The 22109-nt window shown below is 38.4% G+C and overlaps 1 protein-coding gene across 2 annotated transcripts in view; it reads right to left on the bottom strand.

The window, feature by feature from the left end:
- The window catches only part of GK5 (glycerol kinase 5), an 88708-nt gene that overhangs the window by 30967 nt on the left and 35632 nt on the right, over positions 1-22109 (bottom strand). For both annotated transcript variants that reach the window (XM_082712897.1, XM_082712898.1), the window contains exons 5-11: positions 21443-21574; positions 18569-18644; positions 17738-17799; positions 17583-17656; positions 17316-17376; positions 7396-7522; positions 6120-6224 (exon numbers count right to left, since the gene is read on the bottom strand). In XM_082712897.1, coding sequence (XP_082569023.1) covers positions 6120-6224; positions 7396-7522; positions 17316-17376; positions 17583-17656; positions 17738-17799; positions 18569-18644; positions 21443-21574 — 637 coding nt within the window. The remainder of the gene's footprint in view (positions 1-6119; positions 6225-7395; positions 7523-17315; positions 17377-17582; positions 17657-17737; positions 17800-18568; positions 18645-21442; positions 21575-22109) is intronic.

Here is a 22109-nt window from a genome sequence, read left to right on the forward strand (position 1 = left end):
CAGGAACCACAGGATACTTTGGGGACCTCGTGAAGAGGAATCCACCCACATCTATAGTATTGCAGGCATGTCTGAGGGCAAGCACTGGGCTTGGCATCTGGCCTGGAGAGGCAACTAAAAGTTCAACCTAGAGATTCCTTATGAAAGTTCCAACAGGGGTGCCTGGGTAGCTCACTTGGTTAAAGCCTCTGCCTTCAGCTCAGGTCATGATCCCAGGGTCCTGCAATCAAGCCCCGCATCAGGCTCTCTGCTCAGCAGGGAGCCTGCTTCCCTTCCCCTCTCTCTCTTCCTGCCTCCCTGCCTACTTGTGATCTCTGTCTGTCAAATAAATAAATAAAATGTAAAAAAAAAAAAAAGTTCCAACAAAAGCAGAATCTAAAAGATCTATATGATCATTCTTGCTGAGCTTATGTAAATAATTATGCTGTTTGTTAAAACTGGACTTGTTTTTAAATAAGTTAGTCTTCTTTGGCTATCTCTGGGAATGAGGGTTATTATAGAGAGAAATTATGTTTCAATAACACACCTTTGCTGATGTTAAATTTTAGTTCTGATTGTCTTTGACTGTTGTTGGCCTAAGCTAGACAACTTGAGGTAAACTCCAGAGAAACTGCCACAATAGCTCATGTATAGACAATTTCCTTGCTTGTTATTCTGTGGAATAACAGGACCCCATGGACATATGGGAAATGGGACAGATTCCCGAGTAAGTGTATAACTCACCTATCACCTTGGCCAATTCTATGTGGCTGGGATGACAAGATCACTCTTTAAAAGCCAGAGGGTACCAGATGGGGATAATGGATGGCCCCACTTTCTTTATGATTAGATAGGATGATACACCTGCGGGTGCTCTTATTTCCTGAGACAAGTCTTCTCCCATTTGCCAGTGACTCCTTGTAATTAGGATATTGTTAAGGCTGGACCTCAAACAAAAAGGGCTTCTTGAAGGTTTCATCCCTCATAGTCTTTTATCCTAGAAGCCACCTCTACTGACATACAGTAGCAAACAAAGGCTCTAACCAAGCATACAGCAGCCCTCCTGGTAAAAAGAGTCTCAAAGCTCACCATGGGGTTTGTAAGATTTACTTAGGACTGCAATATAAAATAAGCAAAACAGGATGCTTGCTCAGCAAGACTCTAAATGATACTAGATCAGGCACTGGATGCACTCAAGCAAGAATTAAATGAAGTCAAAGAAGCACTTCCCAAGAACTGTGCCACTATTGCTATACCACTTGGGGTGCGAGAAACTTGACATGTGTTTTAACATTACAGTTAATTCTTGCAAGGTGTCCCAATTAATAGGGGACATTTGTGATCAATTAAGATCAAGATATCCACTGATCTATTTGACAAAATTGGTAACTGAGGATCTTATTTAAGGGATGTGATCACAATTTGGGGCCTAATAAATGTTCATCCTTTTGCATGTGCTGAGGCATGTACCCCTTGCTGCCCACCATGACCCTCTGGAGCCACACCACAATCCCCTGGAGCAACCCTTGAATAGATTCTAACTGCCATACAGCCCACCACCCCCATTTCAGCAGGAAGCAGCCAGAGTGGCCACCATCCTATTCTCTAATGGCAGGTAAGTTATTCCAGGGAGAGGAATGAGGAAGGGATAGGCAGGGCTAGGTAGGGAGAGATAGATAGCGGGCTCTGCGATCAGATCACAGAAATCCTGGAAATGTGGAGAAGTGGGGAAACCAGAGATAAGGGAACAAACTGGACCATCCTGCCCTAGGTGTGTGGGGGGGTGGGTGTCTTTTATGATAATAACCTGTGGCCAACAAAGAATAATGAAACCCTAGCAGAGGTGGGTCATTGAAGGTGTTATCACTAGTCCTTGCTCAGTGGTGATATCGATAGAGATGTTAAAAGGATTTAAGTTCCCTGGTTGGCTTTCTATAAAAGACCAACCCTAAAGGCCCTCCTAGGCCTGTATGGACCCCTCTCTCTGGAGAGCTTTTTCTCTATTTTCACTTAATAAACTTCTATTATCTTTGCTTACATAAATAAATAAATAAATAAATATTTCTTAAAAGGGATCATTGATCCTACAACTACTTCTCTTTCCTGGGACTTAACACTAATATGTTTTTTCAACTTTTTCCTTTTAAAACATGTCGTTCCTGGGACTCCTGGGTGGCTCAGTAGATACGCATCTACTTTCGGCTCAGGTCATCATCTCAGGGTCCTGGGATTGAATCCTGTGTCTGGCTCTCTGCTTGGAGGGGAGCCTGCTTCTCCTGCTCCTCACCCACCCACCCTACCCCATGCTCTCTCTAGCTATCTCTGTCTCTCTCTCAAATAAATAAAATCTTTAAAAAGAGAGAGAGAGAGAGAGAGAGAGAGAGAGAAAGAGAAAAAGAACCCCCCCCATGTCTTTCCTGTTAGACTGTAACTGCTGTGAGGGCAGCGGGTTTCTGTGTCATTCACTCATGTCACCCTAGAATGTACAGTTAGTTCCAGGCACACTGTGAGCGCTCAATTACTTGTTAACTCAATACAAGCTGGAAGACAGAAAAATTCTTATAAGATTAAGACAGCAAAATAGAACAAAGAGTGAAGGGGATGAGAAATGGACTAAATCAAAAAGAAAAGAGATGATCATATGGGAACCCAAGTGGGCCAGTTAACAGTAGGTGAAGGGGGAAAAAAGGAAGAACTGGCCTATGTTGAAAAGACTTAGAAAATAAATCCAAAAATCAAGACAAAACTTATTAAAAGCAGCTTTTACACCTGAGCTAAGGTGTTCAATCCACTAACGAAGTAGAAGAAAGTCATCATCCAGACTGGAGATGCTCAGGACACCACACAAAGATATAAAGTTCAGCTCACACATTCAAGGAAATGTCAGGGCCACTTAAGCTCTTAAACACTGTGTTTCTCCTGAACATGATTAATTTTTTTCAGTACACCCATTAAAATGATTTCTCAAAACAGAAAGAAATATATTCAAAAAAATGTCAACTTTCTGTGTGAATTTCAGACAGATACAGATGTTTAGCTTTACCAATGACTAAAATTTTAAAGTAAATAATTCAACTCTGAATTCTCTCTCCCTCCAGTCAGAACAATAGTCCCATTTCCTCGCCAGGGATGGGACTGGCCTTCAGGAGGCCTTGTGCCTCTAACAGAAATCACATCGCTTTTCTAGGTAGGACCATTTAGCCCCATCTCCCAGAAAAGATTTTTCATCATTTCAGAATCACAGTGAATGAGACTCAAGCCAGCAAAGCAAAGATTCCTACAGAGAACGTGCACATGATGTCACACAGAACTCGAGAATTATTTTTTTAACTGATGAATGTGAAGTTTTTCTGCTTTTTCTTTGCATTTTCTGGGAAGGAGTCAAATTAATAGAAGGTACAACTAAAGGAGAAGAAATATGTAACTTTCTATTTCTTTTTTTTTTTTTTAAGATTTTATTTATTAATTTGTCACAGAGAGAGAGAGAGAGAGAGCACAAACACGGAATGGGGCAGCCAGAGAAGCCTGGTTCCTACTGAGCAAGGAGCCCAATGTGGGACTCAGTCCTGGGACCATGACCTGAGCTGAAGGCAGTCAGTTAGCAACTGAGCCACCCAGGCATCCCCATTTTCTATTTCTGATAATCAAGATAGATGTCCAAAAAAAGTTAAAAGAGGTACATTTAAAGAAGAGACTTCTGAGGCATCTGGGTGGTTCAGCTGGTTGGGCATCCGACTCTTGATTTAGGCTCAGGTCATGATCTCAGGGTCCTGAGATCAAGCACCCTTTTGGGCTTCATGCTCAGTGTGGAGCTCTGCTTGAGATTCTCTCTCACCCCCCTTCCTCTACCCCTCCCCCACATGTGTGCTCTCTCTCTCACTCTCAAATAAATAAATAAATATATCTAAAAAAAGAAAAAAGAAGAGATTTCTAAGTGATAAACTTTTATAATAATAACTTATAAACAAGTAATCTTATGCTTATAAGGCAGGTGCAGGCTCACGGAGAAGGAGAGAGAAAGGAAGAAAGGAGATGGACTGGCATTTTCTTCCTAGAGTTTTATGTTTTCTGCCAACAGAATTGGCTTTTTCTTTAAACAATTCAGCTTAGTTCAAATTAGCAAAGTAGAAAATTACAGCCTGCTCCATAATTTAATCAGAGATACCCACTGTCAGTTCTTTGGTATGTAACATTTCACACCTTCTGGATGAAATAGGGCTATATAATATACAGGCTATTCATTATTTACAAAAGCCAAAAAGTGGGAACAAGCCAAATGTCCACTGTCTGATGAATGAATAAATAAATTGTGGTGTAGCCACATAATGGATTATTATTCAGCAATAAAAAGAAATGAAGCACTGACACAAGCCACAACATGGGTGACCCTTGCAACACCATGCTGAGTGAAAGAAGGCAGTTACAAGACACCATGCATTATTTAACTGCATCCATATGAAATGTCCAAAATAGGCAAACCCATAGAGACAGAAAGTAGATCCATGGTAGCTTAGGGCTGGTGGGTAGAACAAGAATGCCAATGCCTATGGGGGTACCTTTTAGGGGGAATAAAAATGTTCTAAAAGGAGATTATGGTGATGGTTGTGTAGCTCCAAGACAATATGAAAGAACACTGAATTTTACACTTTAAGTAGGCAAATTATATGGTATGTGGATTATAGCTCAATAAAGTTGTAAAATACAAGCAAGAAAGATTTATATAGACTGTCCTGCAACTACCTCCTTAATTTCTCATAGACAGTGTTGTACATCAGTAAGATATACAACTGTGCCATTATATGTGACTGTAAAATGTCCCACTGTATGGATATACTGGTGTTTACTTACTCGATGCTTTAGACAGGAACTTATTTCTAATCACTGTATTAAACACTTAAGCATGTACACATCTTTGCATACCTGTATCACTGTTTTATTAAAAAGGAAAAAAAAAGAATAGAACTGAGGGCAAAGGGTCTGCACTCTATAAATTGAAATATATTGCCTGTTTGTCCTCCAGAAACATCAGACTAGTCAATGTTCATTGCAAAGGAAAACAAGAACAGTTTTTTTTTTTTTTTTTTTTTAAAGATTTTATTTTTTTATTTGACAGAGAGAGATTACAAGTAGGCAGAGAGGCAGGCAGAGAGAGAGAGGAGGAAGCAGGCTCCCTGTGGAGCAGAGAGCCCGATGCGGGACTCGATCCCAGGACCCTGAGATCATGACCTGAGCCGAAGGCAGTGGCTTAACCCACTGAGCCACCCAGGCGCCCCAAGAACAGTTTTTTTCTCTATATTTCCATCAGTGCTGAACATCATCAAACTACTTAATCTCTGCCAACGGCAGGTGACATAATTTTTATGTATATACTTTTTTAAAGATTTTATTAATTTGAGAGAAAAAGAGAGCATGCACATGCAAGAGCCAGGGGAGAGGCAGAGGAAGAAGCAGGGAGCCCAATGTGGGGTTCGATACCAGGACCCCCAGATCATGACCTGAGCTGAAGGCAGAGGCTTAACTGACTGAGCCATAATTATTAAGAATAGTAATTTTTAATAGTCATTTGATATGATAGCTGTCTATACTTCTGTCCTTTATTCATTCTTTAGTTACCTTTTTTTAAAATCGTACTTATTTAATTGGGAGAGAGAGTGAGAGAAACAGAAAGCAGGAGCAAGGGGAGGGGCAGAAGAAGAGGAAGAAGCAGACTCCCCACTGAGCATGGAACCCGATGGGTGCAGGGCTCGACACCAGGACCATGACCCGAGCTGAAGTCAGACACTTAACTGACAGAGCCACCCAGACACCCCGATTCTTTAGTCATCTTTATTAATTTTTCTGATGTATGCTACAAATCGTTCTTACCAACTTGTCTTTTAACTTTGCTCATGGCACCTCTCTCCTTACACATTCTAATAATTTATACACTTAAATTTATTGCTTTTTTCTTTATGGTATCTGGCCTTAATGCCTAGCCTTTTGCTATCCCAGTGTCATTAAAAAAATTCCTATATTTTCTTCTAGCATAGGTCCTTTTATGTCTCAACCGAACAATCCATTCATTCCCTACTCATCCTCAGTCCTACGGTGTGCTTGAATTCTTTAAGTCGGGCCCGTGAAATGTTTAAAAGATGACTTACCTAATTCTTGAGCCCAATTTATGATGGTACCAGTGTCTCCTGCATTGCTTTCAGCTAAGCATACAACTTCTTGGCCAATCTTCCACCCAATTAGAGGATAAAACCCTTAAAAAACAAAAAAACAATATAAGTCAAATGTAATAAACAGATAAATCATTACAGAGACATCTACAATTTTGACTAACAATTGGATTATCTTAAAAAATAGCAAAGTGGATCTGAAGTCAGTGATTTCAGAAGTTTCTAACCTCATAGCCTCAGTCTCCTCAACTGTAAAAATGGTCTGCCTCAGATAACTCCTATGAGAATAAACTGAATTAAAGCATAAAAATCTTAGTGTGTGCCTGGTATTTAATATGAATAATAAACATTGGCTTTTAGTAGCTGTAGGCATATCTATGTCTCTAAAAACACACAAACAGAGCCAACTACACTCTTTTATTTATTTGTGAAGGCTCCTAGGTAGAAACAATCTAATACCAAGATGAAATTTTCTATCTTCCATTTTCCAAGTTAGGGGGAAAGGAGGAGCTTAAGGCAGGGATTGAAGGAAAGAAAAAGATTTTAAAACTACCTCTTTGTAACCATGTTAAGAGACCACAGCCCAGAGTAAGAGCCCATAGGCCTCCTAGGGTATAGTTCCACAATCTAAATTTCTTGGTTTACATAACCTAAAATATCTTCCATCACGGAAATCAATTTCTTGGCAACAGTCATTAAATATGTGTGGAATATTAATTGAGAATTACTACCCCCCAAAAAAAATCACAAAAAGAACTGCTAACTCATAAGAGAAAATTTAGAGGCCTAGGAGAATGCTTTAGACAAATATTATAGGTATTACAGGTAAATATTTAGTAAACTGACCAAAATACCCTAATACTGAGTTTTCTATAATAACATCTGTCTCTGGGCGTCTGGGTGGCTCAGTGGGTTAGGCCTCTGCCTTCAGCTCAGGTCGTGATCTCAGGGTCCTGGGATCGAGCCCCGCATTGGGCTCTCTGCTCAGCAGGAAGCCTGCTCCCCCCCACCCGCCTGTCTCTCTGCCTACTTGTGATTTCTCTCTGTCAAATAAATAAATAAAACCTTTAAAAAAATAATATCTGTCTCATTTTTTATGCTTTTAAGGAAAACAGGGAAATGGAAATTAACTGTCTCTAAGAATAACAGTGAAAAATATGTTAGAAAGTATTCAATATAAAATGGGAAAAGTATCACAAAAGTTAAATATGAAGTGATATTTTATCAATAAAAAGGATTAATTCTAACTATTTACCTGCAACACTATGTTGAAGGTTATTTCCAGTATTAATATCCAAAAATGTCCCAGTTCCCATGGTTAGTTTCACATCTCCTGTGTGGAAGCAGCACTCTCCAAACATGGCTGATTGCTGATCGGCGACCTGCCAAAAATGTTCAAATATAAGATCGCTGGGCAAGAGCAGTAGCCCATTTCACTGTATCCCACTGTCTTCTATATTGTATTCTCATGGGTCAACATCTTATTTTCTTTTCTCCTTTTCCTTAAGGGAAAAAAAAAAAAGCCCTGGAAAGAACAAAGAGCAACAATAAGCTAGAAGTCTCTTCAGGACTAACATTGTGTGGTAACCAATATGCCTCAGGAATTTTTAATAGGCAATCTACTTTATGACTTTTAAATATCACAGGAAAAATCTGAGAAATAAAGGTCAGAATAAAAATTATCCAGAATAAAAACAAAGATTTTTCAACTTAAAAGTGGTTTCATTCATTCATTCATTCAAAATAACTGACCTCACAAATTTCTCTCTCTTTTTTTAAAGATTTTATTTATTTATTTCACAGACGGAGATTACAAGTCAGACAGAAATCACAAGTAGGCAGAGAGGCAGGCAGAGAGAGAGGGGGAAGCAGGCCCCCCCGCTGAGCAGAGAGCCCGATATGGGGCTCGATCCCAGGACTCTGGGATCATGACCTGAGCCAAAGGCAGAGGCTTTAACCCACTGAGCCACCCAGCTGCCCCACAAATTTCTCTTTTAATAAGAGTGATAGGTGTATGCTTAATATAAAGAGATATAGGCCAAAAGTACACATTCCCAACTATACATTTTTGTTAAAAGAAAAATTATAACATTTTGTTAAAATAATTAAATGTAAATTGTCAAGTAACAATGTTCAAAAGAGTAAATTTTAAAGCTCTATTTGGCTTTATTAATTGATGCATCCATTCTAGCAGAGGTGAGCTCCAAAGGGCTAAAGAAAAGCTAAGTTTTTAAAAGTAGAACAAGAACAGAGAAAAAAGGAAACTATTAGCAAACTGTTCCCATTGTTTTGGGAACAGTTGCCCTCCTAAGGTGGACAGAAGGGGTCTATCATTAAATTTCCTAACGCTGACCTAGAAATTCCCATGTTGACCCGGTAAGGGTTACATTTCTGGGGAGCTGAAACTATAGGTGGATTAGCTATTAAGTCTTGGTTTACTGGCTTGGAGCTGCTACCTTAGGCCTGTGTTTTCCTTATTAACAATTTCCTCCCTTTTGATCAGACTCTCAGTTTAACTGAGAGATGCGATCAAAATTTAAAGCATTAGCAGCATTCTCCAACACCACTCCAGAGTTCTCACAGCTGTCACTGATCCTCTGTGTGGTATTCACAGGTCATGATGGGTTTTTGCTTAATTTCTGTGAAATGCACAGGTTACAACTTCAGGTTTACAATTTTTAAGTCAGTTGTCCTCTTCATTCCTTTTCTAATTTTCCCGTCTTAGGGAGAGCATTTGCTTGGTGCTTGGCAGCTAACATGCATGTAAAGCTTTTGAGAGAATACAATGTACCGGGGAGATTATTACGATAACTATAAACAGGATAATTCCCAGTATTTGGAGTGCACTTCAAAGCCATGGTTCCCAAGACCCAAAACAATTAAAATCAAATAAGTCAAAGACTCCACTGAAGACATTACTCTTTTAAGCCAAGCAACTTGCTCAGTGATCTTATGTAATTAAGTTTTGAAATCCCCAGAAGGGTTAGTCCAAATACAGCAGGTGGTACTGACCAGAGCAGAGATTCCCCCTTGCTGGGCTAAAAAGTAATCGAGGGCTATCCTATTATCAAGAACAGCCTTGGCTAAAGAATCTAAGGATGGCTGTTGGGCCTCTGCTGCTTTAGCAGCAGATTCTGCAGTAATTTCAAGAACTGAGGGGAATTTCCTGATCATAGGCTCATTTACATTTACCCCTAACCAAGGAAGTAGGGACCTACCAAGAGGAGTGAATTCCTGAATCATGAAAGCCTCCTGGCAGGTCCTTTCTAGCTCAACAACGTAACTTCAAGGGAGTCACCCAAAGAATTGTCTTATTTGGCTTGTGAAAAATTACGGGCTCAGTTAGATTTTTTCCTAGCCTGAACTAAAAGGTTATTCTAAATTCCAAAGACCCTGAAGCAATGGCCTGTGGAGAAACAGATGACAGCATTAACTTTCCGGGCTAATGCCAGAATAAAAAAAAGAAGGAGAAAGGGTTGTACATTTAGTTAAAGTTTAGTCTTGATTCATCATCTTGGGGAGAAGCATTCCGTCCCACATCAGCTACTTCTTTTCCTCATCAATTTGATTTGGAGGTGTCTCCAAGCATCTCTAGAAGACCTGGTTGGAGGTGGAACCTTCAGAAACTGTGAGATATGTACTCAAGGCTCCATCCCTTCTAGTTTTGCAGCAGTGTCAGTGATCAGGAGCACCTGGTAAGATTCCTCTTCCACTGGGACTCAAGGGCCATCTTCTTCTGCTAATGTTTCCAGAATACCTAATTATCCCAGCTCAGTATACAGCTTCTGATAGAATTCCAAGAAGTTCTGCAAGGTTTTCATTAAGGTTCGTATGATTTGCCCAGTGAAGTGGATGCCTTGATCAGTGGAGATTGTGGAAGTATGCCCCAAATGGGAAACACGTTTTCTAATAGTTTCCCTGCTACTGTGAGGGCATCACAGTCTTGCAGCAGGGAAAGGCTTCAACCCATCCACAAAACATACAATGAATAACAAGAACATATGGGTAACCCCTAGTAACTAGCAGCTGGAATGAAGTCCAGCTGCAGGTGTTCAAAGGGTCCAGAGGGATAGGTCTGAGGCTCTGGGAACAAAATCAGTTTTCCCAGGATGACCTGACAAGTCAGGAATTGCTGGTAGATTATTTTTACAATATTACAGAAGTCTCCCCACCAACGTCTATTCATAATTTTGGGTCATCTTGAATGCCATATGGTTAGTGAAGGAATGTAAAAACTGAAAAATAGGGTTTACCAGGGAACTGGGAAAAACTAAGCAGCCATCTTAGTTTTCCCATAGCCCAACTATTCATTTAATTGACAGCCAGTATTTACCCACCTTTATTCCTCTGATTCAGCAGCAGACTGTTGCCATGTTACAGGACATCAGGATGGCAAAAGTGTGGCAATGAGGGGCTTTTTTTTTTTTTTTTTGCAGAAGCAGAATGGACTTCATGCACACATGCCAACATCTTACAACATAAATAAGGTCTTTTTTATTTGATAATGCTTCTGATGTAATTTAACATATCACATAAGCTTAAATAGTTTAGCAAATTCTTTGGTATGCTCCAGGTCAAAGAGACTTGAGCCAATGAAAAGTCCAAACAAACAAACTTCATCCTCTTAAAGCAGAGAGAGAACCAAATTCTCGTTTTGCACTAGCTTAGTTTTTTTTTTTTTTTTAAGATTTTATTTATTTACTTGAGAGAGAGACAGTGAGAGAGAGCATGAACGAGGAGAAGGTCAGAGAGAAGCAGACTCCCCATGGAGCTGGGAGTCCGATGCGGGACTCGATCCCGGGACTCCAGGATCATGACCTGAGCTGAAGGCAGTCGTCCAACCAACTGAGCCACCCAGGCGTCCCAACTAGCTTAGTTTTGATACTAAAACTTACCTGTTCCAATCTTTAGTCAGTCCTGACCACATACACAATTCCTTGTCAGAGATTCCCTTCTTTATACAACTGTTTTTTCCTCAAAGAATATATCTCCATCCTCATACTTTTTTTTTAAATCAAAAACATGTATTTTACTTCCCTTGCATATGGAGATGTTTCCCTTATTATTTCTAGTAGTGTTAAGCAAATGGAAATATCAGTTATACCAGCATTCTTTAGACTGGCAAATTTATAAATACATTTTATAATTTTTAGAAGCATTATGTTTTTAATTTTCCAATGTAGCACTAACATATCCAAAATATATTACAGTTTTTCTGTAACAAGAAGCCATGAGTAGATATTTCTTTTTTTTTTTTTTTTTAAGATATTTTTAAGTAATCTCTATACCCAATGTGGGGCTTGAACTTACAAACCTGAGATCAGAGTTGCAGGCTACACTACACCAGCCAGACACCACAAGATAAACAAACCTATGTTTAGTAATTGATATTTTAGTATTTCATCTTATTTACAAATGATATAGATATTTAATGAATTCAACTTAATTCATTACTTAATCTAACTTAGAAAAACTTTAGGGTGGGGTACCTGAGTGGCTCATTCCTTAAGCAACTGCTTTTGGCTCAGGTCATAATCCCAGGGTCCTATGGATCAAGTCCCACATTGGGCTCCCTGCTCAGCAGGAAGCCTGCTTCTCCCTCTCCCACGCCCCCTGCTTGTGTTTCCTCTCTCACTGCCTCTCTCTGTCAAATAAATAAAGTTTTTAAAATGAAGAAAAACTTTAGGGTGTTAGGTTACCAAAAAGATTTGGGAGACTATTTAAAAGATTACCTAAATTTTTTATTTTATTTATATCTATTTACTTGTTCTTAATAAATATGCTTGTATTACCCATAAGAACTTCTTGAGACATCAAATAAAGTCAGTCATTCTTCCAAGTTATTTTTTAAAAATTTATTTATTTGACAGAGAGAGTAGAGGAGGGGCAGAGAGAGAGAGAGAGAGAGAATCTTGAGCAGACTCTCCCAAGTGCAGAGCCTCATGTGGGACTTGATCTCATGACCCCAAGATCCCCTCAGCTGAGATCAAGAGTTGGATGCCTAACTGACTGAGCCACCCAGGTGCCCCCTGCCAAGCTATTTTTTTTTTTATCTGTAACAGAAATTATATTACCTTATTCAACTTTAAGTGAATTAAGGCAGAATGAAAGTTTTAATTTTAATGCTGATAACTCTAAAGGCATGTCTACTTTAATATTCTTTAAAGATCTGTTTATTTTATTTATTTTTTTAAGATTTATTTATTTATTTATTTATTTGACTGAGAGAGATCACAGGTAGACAGAGAAGGCAGGCAGAAAGAGAGAGAAGCAGGCTCCCTGCTGAGCAGAGAAACCGATGTGGGACTTGATCCCAGGACCCTGAGATCATGACCTGAGCCGAAGGCAGCGGCTTAACCCACTGAGCCACCCCGGCGCCCCAAAGATCTGTTTATTTTAGAGAGAGCGAGAGAATGTGCATGTGCATGTGCACAAGCGGGAGGGGCACGGGGAGAGGGAGAGAGAATTTTAAGCAGACTTCATATGGAGCACAGAGCCCAGTGCAGGTCTCAGTCCCACAACTCAGAGATCACAACCTAAGCCGAAACCAAGAGTTGGCTGCTTAATGGTGCTACCCAGGTACCCTAAGATATGTCTATGTTAATTAAACCAACAACCTTAAAGTAGCTTTCATATCAAATATTTACCCAGATTTTGTGAGCTTGAGAAAATATTTGGATTCGTTTCTTTCTGAGAGTTTTAGGATATCTAATCCTTACTGGTGTTTACCTTTAAACCAAGTAAACAGAGCTCTTTTACAAATTAATTTTAGCAATACCATCCAGAAGTAGAAAATTATCTCACACTTAATATATACATAGAGAAAGAGAGACAGACAGATGCACACAAAGACCCTATAGTTACTAATATTTGCAGATAAGATTTTTTAAGATTTGTATTTGTCCCTAGGATTAATCTTAAGGAGGTAATGCTAGAGTTTGGGAAAAGAGCTCCTTTGCAGGTTTGTATTTTTAAAAAGTCTTCTTTCCCTTTTTTCTCTCAGTATCTGGAGATTGTGGGCTTTGTTTACATTTCTAAGACATGATAAGACATAAACATCATGGGACAGGGAAAGAATGCAAGTTCCTCCAGGAAGGACTCTGCTTTCCTAGAGCTAAAAATTTACAATCTGTTTGAGATAAACAGGGGAAGTTTTGGGATTGGTAAAGAAATAGGTAAACTCTGAATTGCCCCTAGAGCTATATTTCTAGTTTTATAAATATTGCAGAATAAGGACAATTGCTTCACTTCCTCCAGGAACTGGGTTGCAACTTAAATGACATTATAGGTTGATCTACCTACTCAACTGTTATTCTCAGTTTCCTTCTTTTTCCCCCGGGGACATGGTTCTAATTTTAAATATTTCTGGTGGTACAGAATAACAACCCATGGGTGTAAGAAAGATCCCCAAAGAGGGTGCAAAGGATATTACCTTCCCAAGATCTAAAGTCACTCCAAATGATAGCCACAGAACCAAAATCTGCATGTCTCATGCGGGCAGAAAGACAAGCCCAGTCACATAAAACTAGAGAAACGAGAAGGCACTACGGATCTCTGGGAGAGAAAGGATCAATAGTCAGTGGGTCTGGATTTGGAAAGGAAGAGACAATGTGAAATTTTATTTTCCTCTCTAGACTGCACACTACAGATAGAGATTTGGAAGGAACTGGTTCAGGTAAGAATTTTCACCCTTTGCTTTAAGTTTTTCTAGGGTCCCCTCTGTAGGCTCTGGTACCTACCAGACTTTCTCCTTTGCTGTTTGAGGGAATAACGTAGCAGTTTCACCAGAAAATCCCTCCGTTTCAATGACTCTGGGACGGGCCCATATGGGGTCCTCCTATGAAGTAAATACGGGGCTGTATGTAAGGCCAATGTGGTGGAGTTTTGTTTATGGTTGTGTAGTCTTTTCAGAGTGGAAAAAAATTCAGACAAAGGATTAGTAGAACGAGTACTCCAAGGAGGACAAAGGAGAGCAACAGGAACTACGTTGGTCTTACAGTCTTGTTTTGGGCACCTCTTCTCTCTTTTTCACTAGTCTTTTGCAATGAGTCTTTTAATGAAACAATATGGGAATTCTGAAACCTTTTATTTAGAGGCTTCTGCTTGCCAATGAAAACAGGTATCCCATTCTGTTTAATTTGGGAATCCTTCCTTTCAAGTACACTTCTTAAATGATTTTATCAAATTGGAACAGTCCCCATAATGACCATTGTATTTCTAGGTTGTAATTCTCTGGAAGGCTGGAGCAGTTTGGTAGGATTCTCAGCACAAACAGAGTTAACCTATATTTCTGTCCAGCTGCATCTAGCTACAAATGGTGTGCAACTCATATTTCTGTCTGGACTTATTTGGGGACCCTTGACCTGACAGTTAATGAGCCAAGTTCCCCAGGACACTGAATAAGCTTAGTAAGATTTTGCCATTTTTGCAAGATACCTACAACTTCTAGAACTATAGTTCTTAGACATAAAATAAACAGATGCACTGGAAGGTGGCATGCTTTGACTCTTTAAAATTTAAGGATTCCATTAGCTAAGGCTTGAGTTCTCAGAGCCAAACTAATACCTAAAAGGGATGGGCTACTGGGCCGGGGATCTTGCATGTTTTACAGAGTACCTCATCATATAGAGGTTTTCTTGAGGTTGGTGGGCAAACTTGTATCAATCTAACCCATTTTCTTGAGGTGGTAAGTGCTCTAATAGCCTTCAAATGCTCACCCTGTGCCCACCAATTTTCCAGTTTTTTGGTCTCTGAGATCCCTGTTAGTGATAGCCTTTATCTACACAAAACAAGACAAATATGCACACCTTAATGTATAAGCGACAACCAAGAGATGTTACTGTGCCCCAGCCAAGAGAAGGCCCTGTGCTCACCACAGACAATTCTTGTGGAATCTTGCTGGGGTTTTCCAGCAATTCCAGGGGAATTATGGCCTGAAAGGCTAGGGATTTGCCATTGGGTAGACATTTTTCCCAGCTCAGCTGGACTCTAGGCAAAACTGCCAGCTCTGGGCATAACCATCTGGCAGTTCAGGCTGTAAAGGAAGGCCATTTACACTGGGGGAGCTTGAGTGAACTAAGAGTGGAGCTCTGACCCAAAAGGGGACTTGCCCATAGCCTCAGGAACAGCAAGAAACACATGAATTCAAAGGGTTCATGGGGTACCATGCCTGTGTTTCTCATTGTCCCCAGATGCTGCTGGAAGTTTGCTTTGGATCCTGTTGCTGCCTGCCACCAAATCTGTTAAATAAAAATAATTCAACAAAGGAAATTTTCTTTTCTTTTCTTTTTTTTAAGATTTTATTTATTTATTTTAGAGAGAATGACAGAGAGAGCCAGAGAGTATAAACACGGGGCGGGGGAGAGGCAGAGGAAGAAGCAGACTTCTTGCTGAGCAGGGAGTCCAATGAAGGACTCGATCCTAGGACCCTGGGATCATGACCTGAGCAGAAGGCAGACACTTCACTGACTGAGTCACCCAGTGACTCACCCAACTGAGTAAATTTTAAAAATCTAACTGGCTTTATTAATCAATTCATGAATTAGATGGCATCCCATCTAGCAATTACGGGGAGCACCAAAGAGCTACAGAAAAGGAAAGGTTTTTTTTTTTAAGTAGGTTCCACCCCCATCATAAAGCCCAATGTGGGGCTTGAACTCATGACCCTGAAATCAAGACCTGAGCTGAGATTAAGAGTTGGTCACTTTACCAACCAAACCACCCAGGTGCCCCAGAAAAGGAAAAAATGAAATTATTAGCAAAAAAAAAAAAAAAAAAAAAAAAAAAATCCATTGTTTTAGGTAAGGCTGCCCTAAGGGGAAAGAAAGGGGTCTATCAGAAACTTTCCTAGCGCGGATGGAAAAGTTCCGCGTTGACAGGTAAGGGTTACATTTCTGAGGGATTGAAAATGCAGTTAAGGAAGGTATTAAGTCTTGGTTTAGGCTGCCATTTTAGGCCTATTGTTTTCTTCCGCCACCCCCCTTTCTTTCAAGATTTCATTTTAAGTAATCTCTACACCCAACATGGGGCTCGAATTTACAATCCCAAGATCAAAAGCTGCGTGCTCCACCAATTGAGCCAGCCAGGTGCCCCTCTTTTTAACAACGTATAGCCAAAACTCCTCTAAAGAACATTTTGTCACTAAACTTCGACTGTTCCAGCAATACCTTTATCTAAACTTGAGCCTACCATGAAGTTGATTAAGACTGACCCTCTCTAAGGGGCGCCTGGGTGGCTCAGTTGGTTGGACGACTGCCTTCGGCTCAGGTCATGATCCTGGAGTCCCGGGATCGAGTCCCACATCGGGCTCCCAGCTCCATGGGGAGTCTGCTTCTTCCTCTGACCTTCTCCCCTCTCATGCGCTCTCTCTCACTGTCTCTCTTTCAAATAAATAAATAAAATCTTTAAAAAAAAAAAAAAAAAAAAGACTGACCCTCTCTAAATGACCAGGAATTTTTAACTTGGAAATAAACTCCCCTTCTCTCACCTGATTCCTCCACCTACTCTGGCAATCATCCACCTAAGAAAGATGGTCTATATTTCCTGCGTAAGCTATTACAGGAAACCAAAGTCAAGGTTGGAGCTTCCACAGAGCCCCTCAACCAGGGGGCAAATCCTTGAAATTCTCTAAGTTCTAGATCTTTCATCCAGACAGAAAGAGTATAATCAAGAAAGAACCTCAAAAACCTGAAATAATTAATTTTTCACTCTTCTATAGTTTCTCTACTGGTCTATGTTGGCTAAGGATTTTATAAAATATAAATACAACATTTTATTTTAAGTTGCCTTGTCACTGTTTGGTTATACTGTATCAAATAGAAACTAAGCAATGGCCCTATCCTTTGTTTTTTGTCTCAGAGTTATCAAATATAAGCCACACATTATTCAGAATACAACATTAAAAAAATTTACAGTTTTCTGAAAAACAAAATATATATAAAAGTCAGAAAAGATCAGAAAGTGCTTTCATGTCAGAAGACTGGCCCAGTGGGTCCCCTTACCAGAATACATAAAATACTCCTGGTTATATCCAGGGCACATTAACTTAAAAAGAAAAAAATACTTTAATTTTATTCTGCAAGGACCACTAATCCTCTTAAATATAATCCCAACTATCCATGTATATATTATTTAGTTTATACTATGCATGGAGAAACCCTCAAGTTTTCTACTTACCAAGGCCACTATTGGTATAGGCACACCAAATATCTCTTCATCCACTGATCCAAAATTGTGGCTTCAAACAAAATTGATTAAAAAGTCAGTCACAGCTCTAGAAATATTAATTCTAAAATTCAGCAAATTGATTTGTAGACCAAAAAGTTATATAATGAACATACAAGCACCTCAAACAAATAACAAATAACAAAATGCTTTCCCCACTAAGGAAAAATGAATTCAGGGACAATTTTGCTAGTTTCTATAACTGATGTTCATTATTACCTTGTATCCTTCACAGGAGGCAGGATAGACAGTGGTATTGAAAGCAGGGAAGTAAGGATCCTGCTCCAGTGCATCTGAGCATAAAAATATGTCATCAGAATCCAAGCTAAATTATATAAAAATTGTGATTCAAAAGGAAAAAATAACAACTTTACCTTAAAAGGGTCAAATAGTCCAGTTGCACTGGCATTTGAAAAATCCGTGGCAAATTCAGAACCTGAATTCACATTGAAGATATTATATTATCAAGTAGTATCAATCAACAGCTATCCCTAGTTTATAATCTAGACCTCTCTCTGGCCTCAAATTCATTCCAAAATGTATATTTCCACTGCAAAATCTCCAAAGCAATTTCCCACTTAATCTTTTTGAACTTTTATAGTTTACGAAATCTCTTTCATATACATTGTCACATCGTGATCCCCAGTTTATTTTGTTATTTCTTTTAAAGATTTATTTATTTGAAAGAAAGAGAGAGAGAGCACTCGAGTCAGGGCAGGAACAGAGGGAGAGAATCTCAAGCAGACTCCCCACGCAGATAAAGACTGATCTCAGGGCTCTATCTCATGACCCTGAGATCATGACCTGAGCCAAAAACAAGAGTTAGAGCTTAACTGACTGCCACCAAAGCATTCTGATCCCCAGTTTAAGGGTAAGGAAAGGGGTTCAAAGGTGTAATATGATTGCCTATAGATTCCCAGCAGCAAAGGACAAATTTGTTATCGTACTCGAGTCTTTACCACTTTTGAAATTAAAACTGTTCCTCCATCTTGTGTTTGAGGTCTTATCACAATTTAAAAATCACCCTCACCTTACAAATCTAAAATTTATCTACCTTTACTATAACATGTAGTTACTCCAGTACCAAGAAGCAATATGTCTGGGATAAGGGAAGGGGAAAAAAAGTAAACTCCACTTTTTTAGGTGAATCATTTCTATCAATCAAATTTCAGTTACTTGAAATAGATCTATCAGATCATCTTTACCTTTTGTGAGCTTATGTAACAACCAGGTATCAACAGTCCCAAAGCAGCAATTATCTTCTTCAACCGCATTTTGCACCTAGAAAACACAACATCACAAAACTGACTCAAAAAGGCTAAATTAGGGGTGACTAGGTGGCTCAGTGGGTTAAGCCTCTGCCTTTGGCTTAGGTCATGATCTCAGGGTCCTGGGATCGAGCCCCACACTGGGCGCTCTGCTCAGCAGGGAGCCTGATTCTCCCTCTTGTTCTGCCTGCCTCTCTGTCTACTTATCTCTCTCTCTCTGTCAAATAAATAAATAAAATCCTTTTTTTTAAAGGCTAAATTTTGAAGTGTATGATTAAGTGCCAATCAGTAAATACAATATAATCCCATTTTTTTGATAAGAATGAATATATATAAAGAAATTATTTTTAAAATATACCCCCAAAAGTTCTAAGCAATTACTATAAGGTAAAAGAGGATTTAATTTTACAAGAAACATGTGTTACTTTTGTGATGAAAAATAAAGCAAATATACATATTTTTAGCTTAGACATATGAATATGTCTACACAAAGTCTAAAACAGGATGGTATACTATGATTACAGTTCAAATCCAACTCACTGCCTATTTCTGTACAGCAAGTTAAGAATGGTTTTTAAATTCTATAATTGTTTTTTAAAAGGAATACTTTGTGACATATGAAAAAGTATATGAAATTCAAATTTCAGGATCCATAGATAAAATGGCACTAGAATGTAGCCATGCTCACCTGTTTCTGTGTTATTTATGGCTGTATTCGCACTACAATGGCAGAGTAGTTGTGACAGAAACCTTATGGCCATCCAAGTCTAAATTATGACTATCTGGCATGTTAAAGAAAAATGTGCTAATCCTTAGCATAAAGCATGCCAAAGGAAACAAAAGTATCACAACCTCTTTAAATTAGCCAACAGAGACAATGAAACGATTGTTGAGCTATCTTTTTTTTTTTTTTAAATAGGCTCTACACTCAATGTGGGGTGCAAACTCACGACCCAAGATTAAAAGTGGCATGCTCTACTGACTGAGCCAGCCAGGTGCCCTGAGGTATTACTAACATAGTGGAAACCATGCCCTTTATCATACTTCACCATCTCATCAACTCTTATTTGTCCTTCAAGACTAGCAGTTCCTGGCTTTGTCCAAGCCAGCACTCTACGGAAATCTTCTAACCCTTATCTCACATCATTACTCAGCTCCTTAAGAGCAGGACTACATTTCCAAGTCCAACACCTAGGAGGGTTCCTGGTATATAGCATATGCTTAAAACATGTCTCCTAAATAAATGAGATAAAAAGAATAGCAAATGAATACATTTAAGGGTGAATTATATTTCAACAGTGGAAAGGATCAATAAAATGAAAACACATGACATAAACTCCAAAAAAGAAGTCATTTGTAAAAAAAAAAAAAAAAAAAAAAAGTCATTTGTAGATTATTTAGATTATTTATAACAAATATTTGAAGATCCCATTCAGGTTTTATACCACTTAAATATGGAGTGCTTAAAGTAATATTACTTTATTTCAAATTCTTTTTAAATTTAGAAACTGTGATTCTAAAATTTGTTCCAGATCAGAGAAAGATTAATCAGTAAGCAGCAACAATGCCTGACAAGTAGTAAGTTCATCTGTTCCTTCAAAAAAACATTTGAGAGTCAGGTCCTCTGATAGGTAGTAGGCCCATTCAAAAACACAGAGTCCATATTAGGGTTTCCCAAGCTTGCTTTGGGTTAAGAATCCAAATAGCTCTACCCTGTAAGTAAGGGTAAACCAGAAAGACAGGCTCTCACAGGAAATGAAGCTGTTTTGAATCACCTCAATCATTAACCTGGGTTGAAGTAATCCTTGTGCCTCGAAAATGGAAGAAACAGGGCACCTGGGTGGCTCAGTTGGTTAAGCAACTGCCTTTGGCTCAGTCATGATCCAGGAGGATCAAGTCCCACAAGGGATTCCCTGCTCAGCAGGGAGTCTGCTTCTCCCTCTGACCCACTACCCTCTCATGCTCTCTATTCTCTCTCTCAAATAAATAAAAAATCTTAAAATAAATTTTAAAAAATCACAAGGAGAGATCACTATTTAACTACTAAAGTGGCTAAAATTAAAAAAAAAAGACTGATAATACCAATTATGATGGTACATGAAATATGAACTCCTCTCATTGATTGATGGTAGGTAAATAAATTATCAAAAACTGTGGGAAAATTTTGGACATTATCCACTAAAAGTGAAGAGAGATATACATACACATTCATGCCCTAAAAACCCCATTCCCATATATAAATACAGCAGAAATGCCTTTACATATACCCCAAAGACAGCATTATTCATAATAGCCCCAAAGTAGAGATAACTCAAATGCACATGAACAGAATGGATAAATGGATAGTGATAAAAATCATATATTGAACACTAAATAGCAATGAAAATATAAGAAAATTTATTTACACATTAATACAAATTCTTAAAAATTCAGGTAAAACTACAGTGTTGAGGAAAAAAACACCTAAGTAAAAAAGTAAAGTTGAAAGAAAATGAGATACACAGTATCACAATGTTCTATTTCTTGATTCAAGTAGTGTTACACAGATGTTTGCTCCACAATCAATGAGTGGTAAATTTTTGTTTTGTCTGTTTTTCTATATGTGTTATGACTTACAATAAAAAGTTTTTTAAAAAAATAGAGTAAAGATTCCTGTATTCCATCCCAATATGTAGTGGACACTTAATTTTCCCTCAGATAATCAAATTACTTAAATTTCCCTCAAATAATCAAATCACTATTGTTACTCCTTTACTTTTTCTTCCCTATAGTCCACACACACACATACATACCCACACAATTTTTCCTTACCTCAACCAAGTTCTGTAAAATCCAGGCCAATCTCAAAGAAACATGCTGGTTTGTGAAACTGAACAAACTGACTGTTAAAAATCGTTTATTTCTAGTAAAAAAGTGCAGCACTCGGCAGAAATTCTGTAATAGCTATTAAAAAAAGACATTTTAGGAAAATACATTTAATGATGTTTGATATTTCTATATTAATTCTACACACATGAAAACAAACCCAATAACAAACAAATCATTCAAGTACTTATAGGATTTTTAGCACTTTGAGAAAAGAAGTAAAGTAATATTACTCTAAGTGGATAATTTGTATTCTAACATATGAAATGTAACATATCTACTATGACCTTCTTTAGCAAACACAAGAAGTTCAAGATAAAGTCTTTTAAAATAAAAGGGAGAGCGTCAAGGGATAAGGCTATATTCTGATTAGAAACATATTTTTAGTGAAGTCAGTATTAAACTATAAGGGAAACTCCCCTACATATTAAGTACCTAAAATCTGGGGTATATGATTTCATTTAATACTATCTGTACTTATCTCAATCAAAGTTGAAATATATATAGTTTAAAATTTACTTCTTAGTAAGCAAAATCTTAAATTAAAAAGAAAAAGTCTTTCATAGAAAGCCAGCTTTGAGTTTTAAAGTTTGTCAGACATAGTAATAAATAA

The sequence above is a fragment of the Mustela nivalis genome, assembly GCF_964662115.1.
Source record: "Mustela nivalis genome assembly, chromosome: 1".
Taxonomy (NCBI): domain Eukaryota; kingdom Metazoa; phylum Chordata; class Mammalia; order Carnivora; family Mustelidae; genus Mustela; species Mustela nivalis.